The sequence below is a fragment of the Myxocyprinus asiaticus genome, chromosome 32 (genome assembly GCF_019703515.2).
Source record: "Myxocyprinus asiaticus isolate MX2 ecotype Aquarium Trade chromosome 32, UBuf_Myxa_2, whole genome shotgun sequence".
Classification (NCBI taxonomy): domain Eukaryota; kingdom Metazoa; phylum Chordata; class Actinopteri; order Cypriniformes; family Catostomidae; genus Myxocyprinus; species Myxocyprinus asiaticus.
The window spans coordinates 7,512,113-7,530,970 of record NC_059375.1 but is presented as its reverse complement, the minus strand read 5'-3'; the positions used below and the strand labels follow the sequence as shown (position 1 = coordinate 7,530,970).

Here is an 18,858-nt window from a genome sequence, read left to right as displayed (position 1 = left end):
TTTAAGTACCTTAAAGTAATGTTTACCACAGAGACTCAAAAATCCCAAACTGCCATTATAAAAACCCATAGGAAAAGATATTTAGATATTTATTTTGACTTCAAGTTTATATGATGCTGTGTAAATGTAGCTGATTCTGTCTTAATTGAACTGATATGGATTTTTAGAAAAGTTCATAAAAATACCTGACTTTATATTCATGTAATACTGTGAATGAGAACATATCAATGGTATGAAAACCGTATGTTTCAAAACCGAGGTATATTGTGAAACCGTAAAGCTGTTACAATCCTACTCACCTGTGATAATAGAAATAGAAATATAAAATAAAAAATATTTTTAGACTAAAACAAAATTAAAACTACAATTAATTGAAAAACTAAACTAAAACTGACAAACACTATTCGCAAAATAACTAGAACTAAATAATTTGAATTTGAAAAACAAAAAGTAAACTATTCTAAACTCAACATTATAAGAACTCTAAGTGCTATACAAAAAAATAAAAATAAAAAAATAAAAAAAATGTTGTCCATGAATTTTTAATATGCCCTCTAAAGATAGACGTCTAAATGTATTTGTGGAAATTGTGGTTAGGGTGGTTGCCAGGTAAATAAAGGGAAGTAGCCAACTGACAAATTTGTAGTGAGAATGTAGGAAGAAAATTTTATTTTGAAATTTAATACCCTTGTGACTTTTTGTGCTTGAAAATAAGATCTTTATTTGATGAGACTCACTTATCACAACATAACAAATTTGTCAAAATAAAAATGAAACTACTGATGCTTTCAAGTGTAATGAGTTAACTTATTAATACTAAGGCATGTAATTAATTTAAAAAAAAAACTTTTAAGAAATTACTTTATACATATCTATACAATAATCTAAATAATAAATTAAACTCATTATAAAGCAGTTTGGTCTGTGGATTATTTTCCAAACCACATATTCAGATGTTGTATAATAATATATCTTGCAGCTAACATTTAACAGACAAATCAGTTCAAGGCATTGACATTGTTTTAAAGGCATGGTTTAAACAGGCACTGTGTGATTTAGCTGCCCACAGAATATAGAAGTGAACAAGCAGGGCCGCAATTTGGTAAAATTAGTCAGATGATGATTTAAAATGTGGTCATCTTCTTGGAATGGTGGTGGGTTGTAGCGAGTTCTTCACTGTAGTTCCTGTGACCTGCAAAACGAAAATGCTAGTTTACTCATAGATGAACTCAAGTCTATTTAATATATCTCAAAATTTAGGTATTAACTCTGAAATGGGTTAAAAGTTTAAACAAATTTTGTCAATCAAATGAACCATAATTTCAACCAAACAGCCATTGTTACCAAGTAGATTCAATATGAAAAATAAAGAAAACATTTAATTAAAATTATTTTGTAATAATATTCCACTGTAATTTACAATAACCTAACACATGGTAGAATATTTCATTACATTCACTTACTGCATACGCACTAATGTGACACAAATAATTTTTTTCAATGACAAATAATTTTGTCATTGCAGGCATATAAACCGGAGCACAGCGTAAATTCATCAGGATTTTTCGATTGAAGGGAAGAGAGTGCATCTCTCTGTTCCTTAACAGCAAGAAATCAGTCGTGCGTTGAGCATATGCAGCTACTTGTTACCTCCTTCCAGGGAACCAGGGTTACGGTCGTAACCAGCCCATTCCCTTTCAAGCAGGTCACTTCGACTCTGGTTCAGTATCTGAAACTATCAAAAATGTGTAGCATCATGCTGTGCTACTGATTCCCACACCCAAGGCAACGCTTACTAGCCATTAGGGTAGTTGAAAAAAGTTGACATAGTCTCACCTTTGTATTGAACAATAGGAAGGAAAAGAGAGAAACTTAATATCCATGCATGGTTATAAAATATAAAAATGACACTAGCCATACTGGGTAGTGAAACACTGTACAGAAATTCCCACTCAAACCGCAGTGGGGAAATGAATGCAGAACGGACATAGACCAACAAAATAAAGTAATGCCACAAGTCAGCAGGGTAGAAGAACATACAGTTGAAGTCAGAAGTTTACATACACTTAGGTTGAAGTCGTTAAAACTAATTTTTTAACCACTCCACAGATTTAATATTAGCAAACTATAGTTTTGACAAGTCATTTAGGACATCTACTTTGTGCATGACATGAGTAATTTTTCCAACAATTGTTTACAGACAGGTTGTTTCACTTTTAATTGACTATATCACAATTCCAGTGGGTCAGAAGTTTACATACACTAAGTTGAATGTGCCTTTAAGCATCTTGGAAAATTCGAGAAAATGATGTCAAGCCTTTAGACAATTAGCTTCTGATAGGAGGTGTACTGAATTGGAGGTGTACCTGTGGATGTATTTAAGGCCTACCTTCAAACTCAGTGCCTCTTTGCTTGACATCATGAGAAAATCAAAAGAAATAAACCTAGACCTCAGAAAAAAATTGTGGACCTCAACAAGTCTGGTTCATCCTTGGGAGCAACTTTCTGAACGCCTGAAGATACCACATTCATCTGTACAAACAATAGTATGCAAGTATAAACACCATGGGACCACGCAGCTATCATACTGCTCAGGAAGGAGACGCATTCTGTCTTCTAGAGATGAACATAGTTTGGTGTGAAAAGTGCAAATCAATCCCAGAACAACAGCAAAGGACCTTGTGAAGATGCTGGAGGAAACAGTTAGACAAGTATCTATATCCACAGTAAAACAAGTCCTATATCGACATAACGTGAAAGGCTGCTTAGCAAGGAAGAAGCCACTGCTCCAAAACTGCCATAAAAAAGCCAGACTACAGTTTGCAAGTGCACATGGGGACAAAGATCTTACTTTTCTGAGAAATTTCCTCTGGTCTAATGAAGCAAAAATTGAACTGTTTGGCCATAATGACCATTGTTATGTTTGGAGGAAAAAGAGTGAGGCTTGCAAGCCGAAGAACACCATCCCAACCGTGAAGCATGGGGTGGCAGCATCATGTTGTGGGGGTGCTTTGCTGTAGGAGGGACTGGTGCACTTCACAAAATAGATGACATCATGAGGAAGGAAAATTATGTGGATATATTGAAACATTTCAAGACATCAGTCAGGAGGTTAAAGCTCAGTTGCAAATGGGTCTTCCAAATGGACAATGACCTCGAGCATACCTCCAAAGTTGTGGCAAAATGGCTTAAGGACAACACAAAGCCCTGACCTCAATCCGAAAACATTTGTGGGCAGAACTGAAAAAGCAAGGAGGCCTACAAACAGTTACACCAGTTCTGTCTGGATGGGCCAAAATTCCACCAACTTATTGTGAGAAGCTTGTGGAAGGCTACCCAAAATGTTTGACCCAAGTTAAACAATTTAAAGGCAATGCTATCAAATACTAACAAAGTGTATGTAAACTTCTGACCCACTGGGAATGTAATGAAAGAAATAAAAGCTGAAATAAATAATTCTCTCTACTATTATTCTGACATTTCACATTCTTAAAATAAAGTAGTGATCCTAACTGACCTAAGACAGGGAATGTTTTCTTCGATTAAATGTGAGGAATTGTGAAAAACTGAGCTTAAATGTATTTGGCTAAGGTGTATGTAAACTTCTAACTTCAACTGTAAAACATTGCTCTTCACTCTGAGTCAAGGAATGACATGGACATAAGACCAGCAGCCAGAACACAATGTTTCTGTGAACATTGAGAAATCAACTCTCCTTCGCAGCAAGGATCTGGGAGGAGAGAAAGGAAACATCCAAGTTATAAAACCTGGCAAAGGTGTTAGGGGAAGCCCAACCTGCAGCCAGGCAGATGTCCTGTAAGGACACACCCTTTGCCCAAGCCCAGGAGGAGGCCATGCTCCTGGTAGAGTGGGAATGAACACCCATGGGAATCATAAGCGAGCGCAATGATGTCAACAACCCAGTGAGAAAGTCTTTGCTTGGAGATGGCCAAAGCTTTTGAACGGCCTCCAAAGCAGACCAACAGCAGATCGTTCAGTCTAATTGACTCGTATGGTCAATGTACATGTGTAGCGCCCTCACAGGGCAAAGCATGTGCAATCACTCTGCCTCGTCCGATTCAAACAGAGGAGGAGAAAAAGCATGTAAGGTTACAATCTGAGCTCTGAATGGAGTGGCCCGAAGATCTCCAACTCGTTTGACTGAAGCTAAGGCAAGTAGCAGCATGAGTATGTGCTAGCTTACTTTATCAAGTGGCTTGGACGGGGAAACCGTAAGTGCATTCAGTACAAGCGCAAGTACAAGTTCCAGACTGGGACAGTAGCGGGCTAAGAGGGTCTCAGCCGTTTCACACCTCACAAGAATTGAATGACCAATTGGTGTTTGCCCAAAACAAACCACCCAAAGGGCCATGTCCTGCCACTATAGCAGCGACATTCACAAGGGCGGTTGGGCCACTCCGGCGCAACCAACAGCATTGTTTCCATGTCCTCCCAAATTTTGAACAACACTTGGTTTAGCGAACGAACTGGAGGGAACGCATACTTGTGCTTCGCTGGCCATTTGTGAGGTAGGGCATCCAAGCCCAGTGGAGCCTGAGTCATGGAGTACCAAAGGCGACAATGTATGGTCTCCGGGGAGGCAAACAGGTCCACCTTGGCTTTCTGGAATACCTCCCAAATCCTCAGAACAGTCTGAGGGTGAAGTCTTCATTCCTCTTGGCTGATCCCCTGATGCATAAGCATGTATGCGGCACAGTTCAGTTGTCCGGGGATGTGCATTGCACGTATTGACACCAGAAGAGAAGCTGGCGTGCAAGGTTCAACATTGGGCGTGACCGCAATCCCCCTGGCGGTTTATGTACACCACAATTGCCAAGAATGACAAGGCACTCTCAAGTTGACCCAGTACTGGAGAAGCCTAATGCGCAACAAACCCAATAGGGTGACGGTGGCTGCGGCGGCCATGTAACCCAAGGCCCAAAGCTCTTCCTAGCTTGAAGCTCGTCAAGCATCAGAGAATAGACTTGATGACTGGGAACAAACACACTCTTCGCACAATTGACTTTGAGACCCAAATGCTCCAAATGTGCAAACAACAGGTTCCTGTGCTTGCACGCTTGTGCATCTGGCTGCGCTAAAAGCAACAAGTTATCAAGGTAGTTTAGAACACTGATGGAGCTCAGCCTCAGCGAAGTGTGCAAGGACACATTTTGTGAGCGTGCTAGGAGCTAGGAACAAGCCAGAGGGCAGGACTTTTAACTGGTATGCAGTGACTTTGTGGGCGAATCTTAAGAATGTGAGACAAAATCTGTTTCTGAGTAACCATCTTGAACAGAGACTTCGCAAGTGTCAAGTTAAAGTCTCTCAAGTCCAAAAAATATATTGTTTTGGTGACCAGAGAATAACATCTGTAGAAGCCTATCTGTGCGTCTCACTCTGGTATCTTTGGTGAGGAGACATTGTACCTCTAAGCACAAAACCGGTGCATCCCACACCATCACGGTGGAGGATAGAACAGCACTAAAGCAAGGCGGACACCTCGCGAGCTGAAGCACGTTGCCATGTTCGATTGTTCACAGTACCCAACTGGAGATGCTCGGAAGACCGTGCCACGTGCCCACGTAATGGGCTAGAGGACACAGAGGCTCATCTGTGTCCACCAGAATCTTAAAGCCACCCACCGTCTGTGACCAGTGGCAGAGAGAGTGAGGGAAACTCTGCCGGGATTTGGAGGAGTGATCCGGGCCTTCTTCGTAGCCGAAGCAAACAGTTCCGTGAACTCTGGTCCCCGATGCATGGTACTCAATCCATCATGAACTCTTGCTTTGTCAAGAAGGAGGTTTTCCACTGAAACGAGGCCCGTAAAACACAATTTTACACCGCTGGGACCAAACCACTGGCTTGGTCTCCATTTTCTTGGGTGCCAGAGCAGCAGGCAAACTGAGCTTTACCAGGCACTGCCCCGAGGAAGCGTGCGAGTGAGTCATTTACACCACAGAGCCACCTCAACTCGGCAAGATGTGCTTGTACACTTACAACTGCTTTTTAGCTGCTTTTTAGCTGCTCAGTGAAAGCACGCATGGTGTCACCAAATAGGTCCTAATGTGACACCAAGGCGTCGAGCAACACAGCTTTGTCCTTATTGCGTACCTCTGTTGAGCCAAAAAACCAGGCTACCCATAGACCAGCCAGCCGATGGCTTGAGTGGTGATCTTAGTAGCCCGGAGCGGCAATCAATGGTGCGACGCAGTTCTTTAAACAACTCGGGGTCCAGGCCATTCTCATCCATATCCTTCAGCTAGTCTGCCTGGGAACGGCAGGTTTGGACCAGCTGGTCGTGCATCTCGAGGAAAAACGGTACTGGACGGTGGGCCGCGAGTACAGGGTGGAAAACATTTGCGAACCGGCATCATGAATGTGCTTTACAGTTAATAAAACACACAACATAATCACAATGCAAAAGCGCTTGAAACACGGAAGTGATAAAATATATGCTTTTCGTCAGAGCACATGCAGGGAGGTAGAAATTAATCCATTCGCTGTTAAGGTGTGTAGTTTCAATGACGTAGGAACGATTCAAGCGTCCAGAGCATGAGAGATGAAATCATGACCCTGAAGAGATAAATTCAGATGAACTTGTACTGTGCTCTGGTTTATATGCCTGAAATAACGCACGCACCAGGGGCAGAGCATCAAGCGCCATCTGTCAATAGATTGGTGTGATTCTAAAGGCCTTCAGAGATCGTCACTCCTAGGAAGAGTTTCCCATAGCATCACCTACTGACTAGGACTGCACAATACAGTATATCGCATTTATCGAAAATGTAAATATTGTGATATGCATATTGCAAGGGCTTGCATTAAAACTTTAAAAAGTAATGTTTATGGCTATGCAGACTGCCGAGAATGGACTGGGCGCATGATTTTCACTTGGTGTGTGCGCGTGCAGCGTGCATGTCCATGTCATTTCAACATTAACAGATTGGGTGATTACATGAGAGTTGACACATTTTAGTAAGTTGTATTGTATCTTTCACCATACCCTCTGATGTTCATTCATGTTTTTTTGTGCTATATGTCGGAGAGAGAGAGCTTTGCACCCTGCTCCATTTGAATGGGTAGCTACTGCGATCTGTCACACGTAGCATTAAAGAGCATCAAAACAACATTTATTTTTGAATTTTGTTTTAAAATTGAGACTAAAATTGTTTCTCCAAAAACGAATTCTGACTCAAATGATGGGAGCGCGTCACATTTGTGGGTATGCAGCTAATGGTAAAACACTATAACTTATATTGTGTGCAGTCTACAGTATTTGCCATTTGGAACAAAAGGCAACTATTACTGTGAACTCTGCAATATAAATCCTTTTTTTCCTCCCAGTAAACTTCAGTATATTTGGGTGGTCCTCCATATCATGTAGCCCTACTACTGATGAAGCATCGAAGTGTCTGACTTGAAAGGGAACTTTGAACGTTGCGCCGTGTCTCACCATTTTCTCAGCGTCTCATGCAGGAGCGCCATGCTGTGTCTAGCTTTTGTTTGTGCAAGGACGCGTTCAGTGTAAACAGCCCCTAACAAAGTGTTTGCTGAGGCTTAGATGAGAGACACTATTAAAACATCTCTATCTTAACTCTCTTATATTTGCGAGTCATGAGAAAAAGAGGGATTGTGAAACAAATCTGATGACGTCTTTTGGAAACCTAATGGTCAAATAAAAAGTGCATTAAAATCAATGCGATATTCACAATGTTGCTAAACCGCCCAAAACTCTGTGGGGCTAGCAGTTTGTAAAAAAAATCTGCTTAAAATGTAAAAGTCCCTGAATACATAAATAGTCATGTGGTGCCATTTGAAAGCTAAGAATTTGAACTTTTCACAGAATTCCATTACTTTTGCATTTATGTTATACTATAATCCATTTTTATCTTGTCTGTGGGCTTGCTTAGGTAAATAATACAATGTTGTCTCAGATGTCCAGAACAACATATGCAATCCATCAGAAAATGCATGATAAACAGTGTTTAACAATAAACAATAATGTAATACAACAAAGCTGAGGATCTCATTTTTCCAAATACACATAAATAAAGCTTCTAGTCTAGAGCCCAAGATATTCTACAAAATAGTTGGAAAGGTGCATGAGATCACAAAACAGACTGAATGCTTATGGACGATTTTTAATATTGCAATGGATATGGATAGAAGAAAAATTCTTTTTTTTCTAGCGGGATGAACTAACACTTTTGCAGGGACAAACAGCCTAAATGACATGCTTTTAATGAAAGGATGAAAATGTTTCATACTAATAAACTAATAAATAATATACTTATTGTGGAGGCGAAGGCACGGTTGAGCATTCGTCTGGAAAGTGTGTAAGCGGTAAGGGTTCTCACATTAGATGAATTGCTGGTAATTGCTCGTTTCTGTGTTCGCAATGAGAGACAGGGGAAATAAAAGGGGCCAATCCTCAGAGTGTGCAGAGAGAGCCCAGCTGAGAAGCTATTGGTATGTTGGCCGCTGCCATTAAATTTAAGCTTCACTGTTGCACTCTAAGCGAATATGTTTTATTTTGTATCAATAAAATTGACATTCCTGAATTGGAATCGCTGTCTCCCACTTCCTCATTTCACTGAACCCGTTACACTTATATTTATCAATTATTGGAATCTTTTTTTAAGGGGGGGGGAGGGGGTTGTGCAATGAGACCAATATTTTTGCAGCAGAGTGTAAGGGGTTAATTTTTATTGCCAGCAATCATTGTGACTTGAAAGTATTTAATAAACCACCCAGCCCTGTGTCAAAGACAAGCCTGGTTTATACTTGACGCAGCCACTGTTCGCGAGCATTCGCGTGCAAAAGTGACATCTGCCATCTGGTAATTTCTTGTTTCTGTGTTCGCAATGAGAGACAGGGGAAATAAAAGGGGCCAATCCTCAGAGTGTGCAGAGAGAGCCCAGCTGAGAAGCTGTTGGTGTGTTGGCCGCTGCCATTAAATTGAAGCTTCACCGTTGCACTCTAAGCGAACATGTATTATTTTGTATCAAAATATTTCATTTTTTCGTGCACATGGCAATTCTTGTAACTTTTCACACCGTGCTCACGCACTGCTTCAATCCCATTGGACTAATTCGCGGAAAAGGGCAGGGCAGATGTGCCTGTGCATTTGAGGCAGATTAAAACTACGACAAATAATTTTTTCACCGTGAAATTACCTGTTGCTCCTTAGTTGTTCTTGTGTAGAAAGACAAGCAAGCCTATTTATCCACCTATTGTACACTGAATTAAAAGTTCTAAACAATACACTAAGGTCTGGTTTAATTAAAATTGAATTGAACAGCTCGTTTATTTTATACTGTGTAAAAAAAAGACATTCTATTAACGTGTGTTTAAATGTAAAGTTCATACAAATATTTTTTCTGGAAACTTGGTGCTTGCGTTTAGCTACAGATAAACAGTGTAAAAAGCCTATAAATGGTTCTTTATTAAAGTGTTTTTGATTTGTTCACCTCTTTCATATGACCAGCGAACAAAAACTATTTATTATCATAGCTGCCTAGGTAAATGTAAAGTTAGCAAAGCACTTCACTGCTGTTTCTTGCTGGATTAGCTGATATGTTCTCTGCATTGCCGTCTGTCATTTGAAGAAGAGTGCAACTGTGGTACGCATCAACTATAAATACAAGCCATCGAGAGCTGTATGCGCAAGACGCGCTGCGGTGCCAGGCGAAATTATAAACAAGGCTTAACTGTGCAGTTGACACATTTAGAGAAAACACAAGGAACTAACTTGATCTGACTTCACGGATCTTGCTACTACAATTGGTTTCGCTGGAGGAACTGGAGGAGGAGTTGACTTGATTCCCTGCAATTACACAGAATATTTTAGAATTTATTTTTAGATTTTTAAAATGCATTAACTACAAAAAAACAATTATAAAAAAAACAACTGTAACGGAAAATGCCACAAAGATATGCACACTTGATGATAAATAATGTATTTATCCTTTAATATGGGTTTGTGCTTAAGTACTGTTAAATGGTGTCACATTGTAGTCCAACATGATCTCATTAGTATTCATACATATTCATATGTAAAGTGTGGTTCTATCATACGTACATATATTGTACGTTTGCATAGACACTGAAATCTACTATACTGATAATTAAATTCAGTCATACGAAGGTAGGAAATAAATATACATTTATTTGTCCCATCTGGATTTCATTTATACCTAAAAATGGCATTAAAAAGGTCTTTCTTGGATAAAATTGCATCATTCTCTGATAAATAAACGTCCCGCTATGGGATTGTGTTTAAGTATTGAACTCATTCACCTGCAGAGGTGTCCCCAGAACCTGTAGCAAAGTTTCCAGTAATTTCTGTTCCGATCAGTCTTCAGAGGATTTGTAAAGATTTGTAAAGCTCTAAAACTATACATACGTAAAAACACTTACATTTTAGATACTGTGAATACATTGATAATTTATTTTTTTCATTCAAAAATGTAAGTTACACCTGTTACTTACAAATAAAATCTATGAATACTAATGAGATCATGCTGTGTGGTCAGTGGCCCTCACAATTAGATTTTCAAACAATGAAGAAGGAAAATGTTTATGAAAGTGCTCTGAAATTCCATAAATGGCTTTTATTTTGACCAGAAAAAAAAGACAAATAGTGACGAGACAGGAGAGGAATGAGGATCTAAATGCAGCCTTTAATAAAACAAAAGTAAACCAGGTAACTCAGAACATAATGAAACAGAACACGAGGAACAAAGCACAGCATAACACAGATGAAGACTGACAAAAAAAAAAAAAAAACCAGGGGAAAACAAGGGCTTACATACACAAGGGAAAACGAGGAACACCTGGGGAAACAATCAGGGGAAAACCAATCATGAAAAGAAACTACAAAGGACTACAAAACTAACAGGAAACAGGAACAGGGAACTAAACCAGAATTTCAACATAAAAGTCAATACAAACAACAAGGAATATGTGACAGATATAAAATAGATGTCTTACCTGTGGAGCCTTCTGTAGCTGTGGTGGTGACTGTTTAGAGGGCTGAAAGCAAAGAATGACACAAAAAATATAAGAATGTATATGTTTTCAGCAGATAGACAAAAATACTTATTTATTTTCTGTCCTGAAAGGATATTATGGGTAAAACTATAAACCGGGGGAGCAGGATGGGTTGGAGCCACTCTTGTGGTTAGAGGGAGGCAGGGTTGAGTTACGGTGGTCTCCATGCATATAGGCAGGCTGATCTGAGGGCGGTCTCTCTTGGCAGTGCTGTTTTCATCAAGAAGGGTCTGTCCTGAAGATGCAGTTTTCCTGTAAACAAGCAGACATATGTGAATCCATCAGAGTAGTAAGTACTTATTTTACTTTGTAAAAACACCCTTTTTCAAACAAAGGGTTCCCACACCATTTGACCGATGAATTTCCATTACTTTTCCAGTCATTCATTCAGGATTTTTAATTTTAAAGTCATTGCACTCACAAAAAGCAATTCCTAGCCAATTAAAGCTGAAGTGTGTAACTTTTTCTGTGTTAAAATGATTTCTCTTATACCAGCTTACTATGCAGAGAAAACTATAAGGCTCCACAAAAAATTTTCAGGTTGTTTTAAGCAACCCATCCAGTCCGACACAAAATGGCATGATTGGGGCAGGATTATCGTTTGTTCAATCAACAACAGACAGGGGTTAATTCTGAAAGATTTATTTTTGCAATTTATTTGGTGGCGCTAGTAGTAAATTACACCCTTCAGCTTTAAATATTTTAGCGCTGAGCATAACTAGAAAATGTTATATAAAATTTCCATGATGTTACCTTTACCTTTTAAGACTTTATAAAAGGAATAGTTCACACCAAAATGAAAATTATGTCATTATTTACTCACTCCTGTCAAGCTCTAAAAAGCTTGAAAACAAAAAGTACTAAAAAAGTATCATAAAAGCAATCTATACAACTCATGCACTACATTACAAGTCTTCTGAAGTCATATGATACCTTTGTGTGGGAACAGACCAAAATGTATGTTCTTCCCCTCCACCAAACCTCTAGCCCACATTTGCTTCCAGATTCAAAAATAGTGTGCCAATGTCATTGACGTCAAAAAGGGCAGTAGTTGTCGTGTGTGTAGTGTGTTGTGATTCACAGAAAAAATAGAGCCTGATCAAATCAAATTATTTGATTATGGTGACAATTTTGCAAAATGATATTATGTGGGTCCTTACACATTTTGCGGCAGTTCCGAGGTAAAATGTCCACTGTGTAGCGATAAAAGCTACATTTTCTCCCAAACAGATAACATTTTTAAGGTTAATGCTCTATTAAGTTTTTAAAAAACCGACCTCCCTACGTGAAACCTTAACCTAGTGTTAGAAAAAGCAAATGTGCGATAAAAACATATACGGTTTTTAAAGACATATTCCGGGTTCACACAAGTTAAGCTCAATCAACAGCATTTAAGGCATAATGTTGATTACCACAAAAAATATTTCTAGCCATTACAGTGAAGCACTAACAATGGAAGTGAACAGGGCCAATTTGCGGAAGGTTTAAAGGCAGAATTGTGATGCTTATAATTTTATAAAAGCATTTTCATTAATTCTTCTGTTAAAACTTGTGTATTATTTGAGCTGTAAAGTTGTTTAAATTGTAATTTTTGAAGGTCGTTTTAGGGTTTATGGTATTATGTCATCATGGCAACAAAGTTGAAAAACTGAATATTTTATCACACTAAAATCATATTAACGTATATTGTTTACGTCTTGTGGCTATACTTTTGAAACAGCGAATATTATAACATTTACAGATTGGCCCCATTCACTTTCAAGTGCCTCATTGTTACCCAGATTTTAGTTTTTTGAAGAAAAGGAGGAACAATATATATATATATATATATATATATATATACATACATATACTGTATGTGTGTGTGTGTGTGTGTGTGTGTGTGTGTGTGTGTGTGTGTGTAGAGTTGAAGTCAGAAGTTTACATACACCTTAGCCAAATACATTTAAACTCAGTTTTTGAAAATTCCTGACATTTAATTGTACAAAACATTCCCTGTCTTAGGTCAGTTAGGATCACTACTGTATTTTAAGAATGTGAAATGTCAGAATAGTAGTACAGAGGATTATTTATTTCAGCTTTTATTTCTTTCATCACATTCCCAGTGGGTCAGAATAGTACATACAATTTGTTAGTATTTGGTAGCATTGCCTTTAAATCGTTTAACTTGGGTCAAACTTTTTGGGTAGCCTTCCACAAACTTCTCACAATAAGTTGCTGGAATTTTGGCCCATTCTTCCAGACAGAACTGGTGTAACTGAATCAGGTTTGTAGGCCTCCTTGCTCGCACAAACTTTTTCAGTTCTGTCCACAAATTATCTATCAGATTGAGGTCAGGGCTTTGTGATGGCCACTCCAATACCTTGACTTTGTTGTCCTTAAGCCATTTTACCACAACTTTGGAGGTATGCTTGGGGTCATTGTCCATTTGGAAGACCCATTTGTGACCAAGCTTTAACTTTGTGGCTGATATCTTGAGATTTTGCTTGAATATATCCACATAATTTTTCTTCCTCATGATGCCATCTATTTTGTGAAGTGCACCAGTCCCTCCTGCAGCAAAGCACCCCCACAACATGATGCTGCCACCCCCATGCTTCACAGTTGGGATGGTGTTCTTCGGCTTGCAAGCCTCACCCTTTTCCCTCCAAACATATCAACGGTCATTATGGCCAAAAAGTAAAATTTAGAAATTTTTCCAATAAGTAAGATCTTTGTTCCCTTGTGCACTTGCAAACTGTAGTCTGGCTTTTTTATGCTGGTTTTGGAGCATTGGCTTCTTCCTTGCTGAGCAGCCTTTCAGGTTATGTCGATATAGGACTCGTTTTACTGTGGATATAGATACTTGTCTACCTGTTTCCTCCAGCATCTTCACAAGGTCCTTTGCTGTTGTTCTGGGATTGATTTGCACTTTTTGCACCAAACTACATTCATTTCTAGGAGATAGAATGCATCTCCTTCCAGAGCGATATGATGGCTGCATGGTCCCATGGTGTTTATACTTGCGTACTATTGTTTGTACAGATGAACGTAGTACCTTCAGGTGTTTGGAAATTGCTCCCAATGATGAACCAGACTTGTGGAGGTCCACAATTTTTTTTCTGAGGTCTTGGCTGATTTCTTTTGATTTTCCCATGATGTCAAGCAAAGAGGCACTGAGTTTGAAGGTAGGCCTTAAAATACAAGCACAGGTACACCTCAAATTCAATACACCTCCTATCAGAAGCTAATTGGCTAATAGTCTAAAGGCTTGACATAATTTTCTTGAATTTTCCAAGCTGCTTAAAGGTACAGTTAACTTAGTGGATGTAAATTCTTACTTGTGATATAGTCAATTAAATGTGAAACAATCTGTCGGTAAATGGAAAAATTAATTGTGTCATACAAAAAGTAGATGTCCTAAATGACTTGCCAAAACTATAGTTTGCAAATATTAAATCTGTGGAGTGGTTAAAAAATGAGTTTTAATGACTTCAACCTAAGTGTATGTGACTTCAACTGTATATATATATATATATATATATATATATATATATATATATATATATATACACTGTATATATATATATATATATATATATATATATATATATATATATATATATACTGTATATACACACTACCGGTCAAAACAATTGAAACACTTCACTGATATGTTTCTCATGATCTTAAAAAATCTTTTGATCTGAAGGCATATGCTTAAATGTTTGAAATTTGTTTTGTAGACAAAAATATAATTGTGCCACCATATTAATTTATTTCATTATAAAACTAAAATTTAATAAAAATAAAAAAAAGTTTTTGAAATTGATGACATGGACCAAATAATAAAGAAAAGCAGCTAATAAATGCCCAACTTAGATGGGAACTCCTTCAATACTGTTTAAAAAGCATCCCAGGGTGATACCTCAAGAAGTTGGTTGAGAAAATGTCAAGAGTACATGTCTGCAAATTCTAGGCAAAGGGTGAATTTGAAGATGCTAAAATATAACAGTTTTGATTTATTTTGGATTTTGTTTAGTCACAACATAATTCCCATAGTTCCATTTATGTTATTCCGTAGTTTTGATGACTTTACTATTATTCTAAAATGAGAAAAAAAAATTATAATAAAGAATGAGTAAGTGTTTCAAAACTTTTCACCGGTAGTGTATATATATTGTAGAGCCGAGGAGGGCGGGGCCGGGCTGGAATGAGACACACCCGGTCCCCAATCAGCCTGATGGGCGTGCGAGGGATAAAGGCGGCCGGGGACGACAGTTCGAGAGAGAGAGAATTGCAGGCAGCTGTACTGTGTGTTTTTGGTTGTGTGTTTAAATTGTTTATTAAATTATTATTTAAGTTGTCAAGCCGGTTCTCGCCTCCTCCTTTCCACAGAACCCTCGTTACATTGGTGTCGAAACCCGGGATTAAAGTTTGGTTGAAGATGGATGGAAGTCGCCCCGTAGAGTCCTCCCAGTTGGCGGAGATCCTCCAAGCCCTCGCTGGCTTACATCGGAGCCACCAGCAATCCCTGCTTGAGCTCCAGCAAGATCAAGACCGCTGGTTTGTGGAGCTCATGCGCGCTCAAGCAGAGGACCGACAGGCGATCCAGAGCCTTCTCAGCCAGGAGGCATCCCCAGCCGCGACCCCAGACACCCACACGCCGTTACCCCCGCCTGCGTTACAAAACATGGGGGCTGGCCGCTCGACCAGTGGGCGGCCCGACTCATACCGCTACTGTCCGGGGAAGCCCAACTCGCGGCTCAACAACTACCAGCGGTGAGCCTCCTGGCCTACGGAGATCTAAAGACAGCCATCTTGCAACGGGTTGGTCATACTCTGGAGGAAAGTCGTCAACTCTTCCGGAGCTTGAAGTTGGAGAGCTCCGACTGCCCGTTTGCCTTCGCCCAGCGGCTCCGCGACGCCTGCCGAAGATGGTTGCTAGCGGGGGACCGCGGCGTCGACGCGTTCATCGACCAGGTGGTACTGGAGCAATTAATACGTCAACTGCCAAAAGGCACAGCAGAGTGGGTCCAGTGCCACCGCCCGGTGTCGCTGGAGGAAGCTATCCGACTTGCGGAGGACCACATGGCGGCGATCCCGAGGGCGGAAGAGCCCTCCCTCTCTCTCTCTCTTCCCCCTGTCTCATTCCCCTCCCATATCTCCTCTCATTCTGCTCTTTCTCCAGGAGACCACGGAGACCAGTTCCCCGGGTGTAGGAGGCGAGAACCGGCTTGACAACTTAAATAATAATTTAATAAACAACTTAAACACACAACCAAAAACACACAGTACAGCTGCCTGCAATTCTCTCTCTCTCGAACTGTCGTCCCCGGCCGCCTTTATTCCTTGCGCGCCCATCAGGCTGATTGGGGACCGGGTGTGTCTCATTCCAGCCCAGCCCCGCCCTCCTCGGCTCTACATATATATATATTACACATAAATATATACACGCACACACACACACACACACTCACACACACATATATATATATATACACACACACAAACACATATATATATACTGTATATATGTATATATATATATATATAATTATTATTATTATTATTTTTTTTTTTTTTTGTGGTAATAAACATTAATACAAATGCTGTTGATTGAGCTTAAAGCTTAAGTATTTAATTTCTGCACCACTAGCGCAACCAAACTGAATTGCAAAAATAAACTTTGTTGTCAAAACAGCTTTCTGAATATGCCCCCGTCTGCCTGCCGTTGGTCAAACAAAGAGATAATCACGCCTCCAACTCACACCATTGGTTGAGTAACGTTGTTAGGGAGGGTCTAAGCGTGTCAAACTAACAGAGCCATTTTTATAGTGCAACAGAAACACAGTGTGTACAGTTTTCAAGAAAATTCATCTATGAATGGCTTACTAATAGTTGTCTCTGCATATTTAAGCTGGGATAAGAGAAAGTATTTTAACACAGAAAAAGTTACATACTTCAGCTATAACTCGTATTGAACCTGGAATATTCCTTTAAAGTTAATCCTCTATCATCCTCTATCGAGTTTTAAATCAACAAAACCTTCATCCCTACCCTAAACCTTGAACCTAAACCTAACCGATAGTGTCTTAAAAAGCAGACGAAAACCAATGAGAGATTAAAAAAAACAATTGCTTATGCAAGCACATCATTTTATGGTGCTTCTGAGACTCTATCGGCTCACAGGTCCTTTGCATTGCAAATGAATCAGTTGAGCTACTGCAAGCAATTTGATCAAGTGGAACAAGTTTATAAATGTCATATTCCCTTACAAGTCATGCGCTATAGTAACACTTTTTAAACTGTTAAAATTGTGTAAGGAACAGAGCGAAAAGTAAATGTTTATGAACTGATAATCTAACCTTTTACTAGTTATTTGTGTGAAAGGGATTAAAAGATGTTGTTTTAGCACCTCTAGTGTCCATTTCACCATGCAACTGTCACAATAAGCACATAAAAATAATTTTGCAAAATTGTAGGTAACGTGTTTCTGAGACTACACTGAAAAAATAACAGCATACGGGTTGAGGGTGAGTAAATGACAGAATTTTCATTTTTGGGTGAACTACCCATTAATCTCCATGACTTTTCCAGTCCAAAATTTTACAATTGACCAATACTCAGTGTTGCCTGACAAACTGGGCAGGTCGAACAACTCACGTCTGCAGCCTGATGACTTTTCTCTTTTTACAATAAACCACTAATCCGATTACTACAGCAAGCAGAACTATTGCAACTGCTGCTAAGTAGCCAATAATCTTCACTGCTCCTCCTAAGACATTGGAAATAAGAGTAGAATTTGTCAAAATAATATGTTACTACAAGTTTAGCACATTTAGTACTGGCCAGAAAAAAGTGAACAATCTTGTGTCTGTTTACCGGAAGGCAATTCAGAGAATGTGACATCACAGTAAGGAGGGGCCCAACCAGCGTCACAGTGGCATTGCTTTTTATGATTACAAATCTGCAAAAAAGATTAATAATAACATTCCAACCATGGCTTTTCATGTTATGAATAATAAATATTAAATTTTGCTGTTGGTTGCAATGAAATTGTGATTTGCTCTCACCCCTCTACCATTGCATTTTAATGAGCAGTCTTCATTACTGCCAAAAACATTCAGGTCTTGGCACATATAATCATAGCAAACCTGTTGAAATATAACCAAAAAAATGTAATACTTGTTCCTGCGTGTCAGAAATACCTGCAGTCTAAACAGCATTCTCACACGCTTACCTTATTGTGTCCACATTTAGTTCCAGTGGGCACCATGCTGAGGGCATCCTCCTCTGTTTGGTCCCCAGCTATGCTGCATATTTGTCCCATGCGTGTTACTATGACAGCTTTCTGACCTGTAATCGGGTAGTTATTTCCTCCCATGCAAAATATCTTTCCACAAAACATGTTTCTGTATGAGGACAAAAGGCAAGATATGTCAACATAACCATACCAAATGTATCCAGGGTGATCTCATATGTATTCATAGATATTTGTAACAAACAATAAATGTATGTTTAAATGTATTTACAACATCTAAATTGTAAACCCTTGTATGTACAACTTCAAAAAATGAACAAATTCAATATTCTATGACCCTTAAATAATTTGTTAACATATGTATGTCAGCAAGTTGTTTAAACATAAAAGTGTTCATGTTTTAGATGACAATACATTGATATTGTACGTTTCAGTTTCTATCCAAACATCCAAAAATATGTGTTAATGATTGAATGTCAATATGAATACCAACGTATACTAATGAGATCACATTGATGTACCAGTTTAGTCTTTTAAACTGAATGCTATGACAAATATTGAAC

At 39.0% G+C, this 18,858-nt stretch overlaps 1 protein-coding gene across 5 annotated transcripts in view; it reads right to left on the bottom strand.

Annotated features, from left to right (window-relative positions):
- Positions 1-695: 695 nt before the first annotated feature.
- The window catches only part of LOC127422909 (zinc metalloproteinase-disintegrin-like EoMP06), a 36,765-nt gene continuing 18,602 nt past the window's right edge, over positions 696-18,858 (bottom strand). The window contains exons 16-23 of one of the 5 annotated variants that reach the window (XM_051666751.1): positions 18,275-18,446; positions 18,108-18,188; positions 17,917-18,001; positions 17,698-17,809; positions 11,148-11,304; positions 10,993-11,034; positions 9,752-9,826; positions 696-1,192 (exon numbers count right to left, since the gene is read on the bottom strand). In XM_051666751.1, coding sequence (XP_051522711.1) covers positions 1,136-1,192; positions 9,752-9,826; positions 10,993-11,034; positions 11,148-11,304; positions 17,698-17,809; positions 17,917-18,001; positions 18,108-18,188; positions 18,275-18,446 — 781 coding nt within the window. In that variant the 3' untranslated portion in view covers positions 696-1,135. Of the gene's footprint in view, positions 1,193-9,751; positions 9,827-9,961; positions 10,836-10,992; positions 11,035-11,147; positions 11,305-17,697; positions 17,810-17,916; positions 18,002-18,107; positions 18,189-18,274; positions 18,447-18,858 lie in introns of those variants that run through there. The other 4 variants (XM_051666748.1, XM_051666749.1, XR_007894237.1 and 1 more) reach the window with 4 other exon arrangements.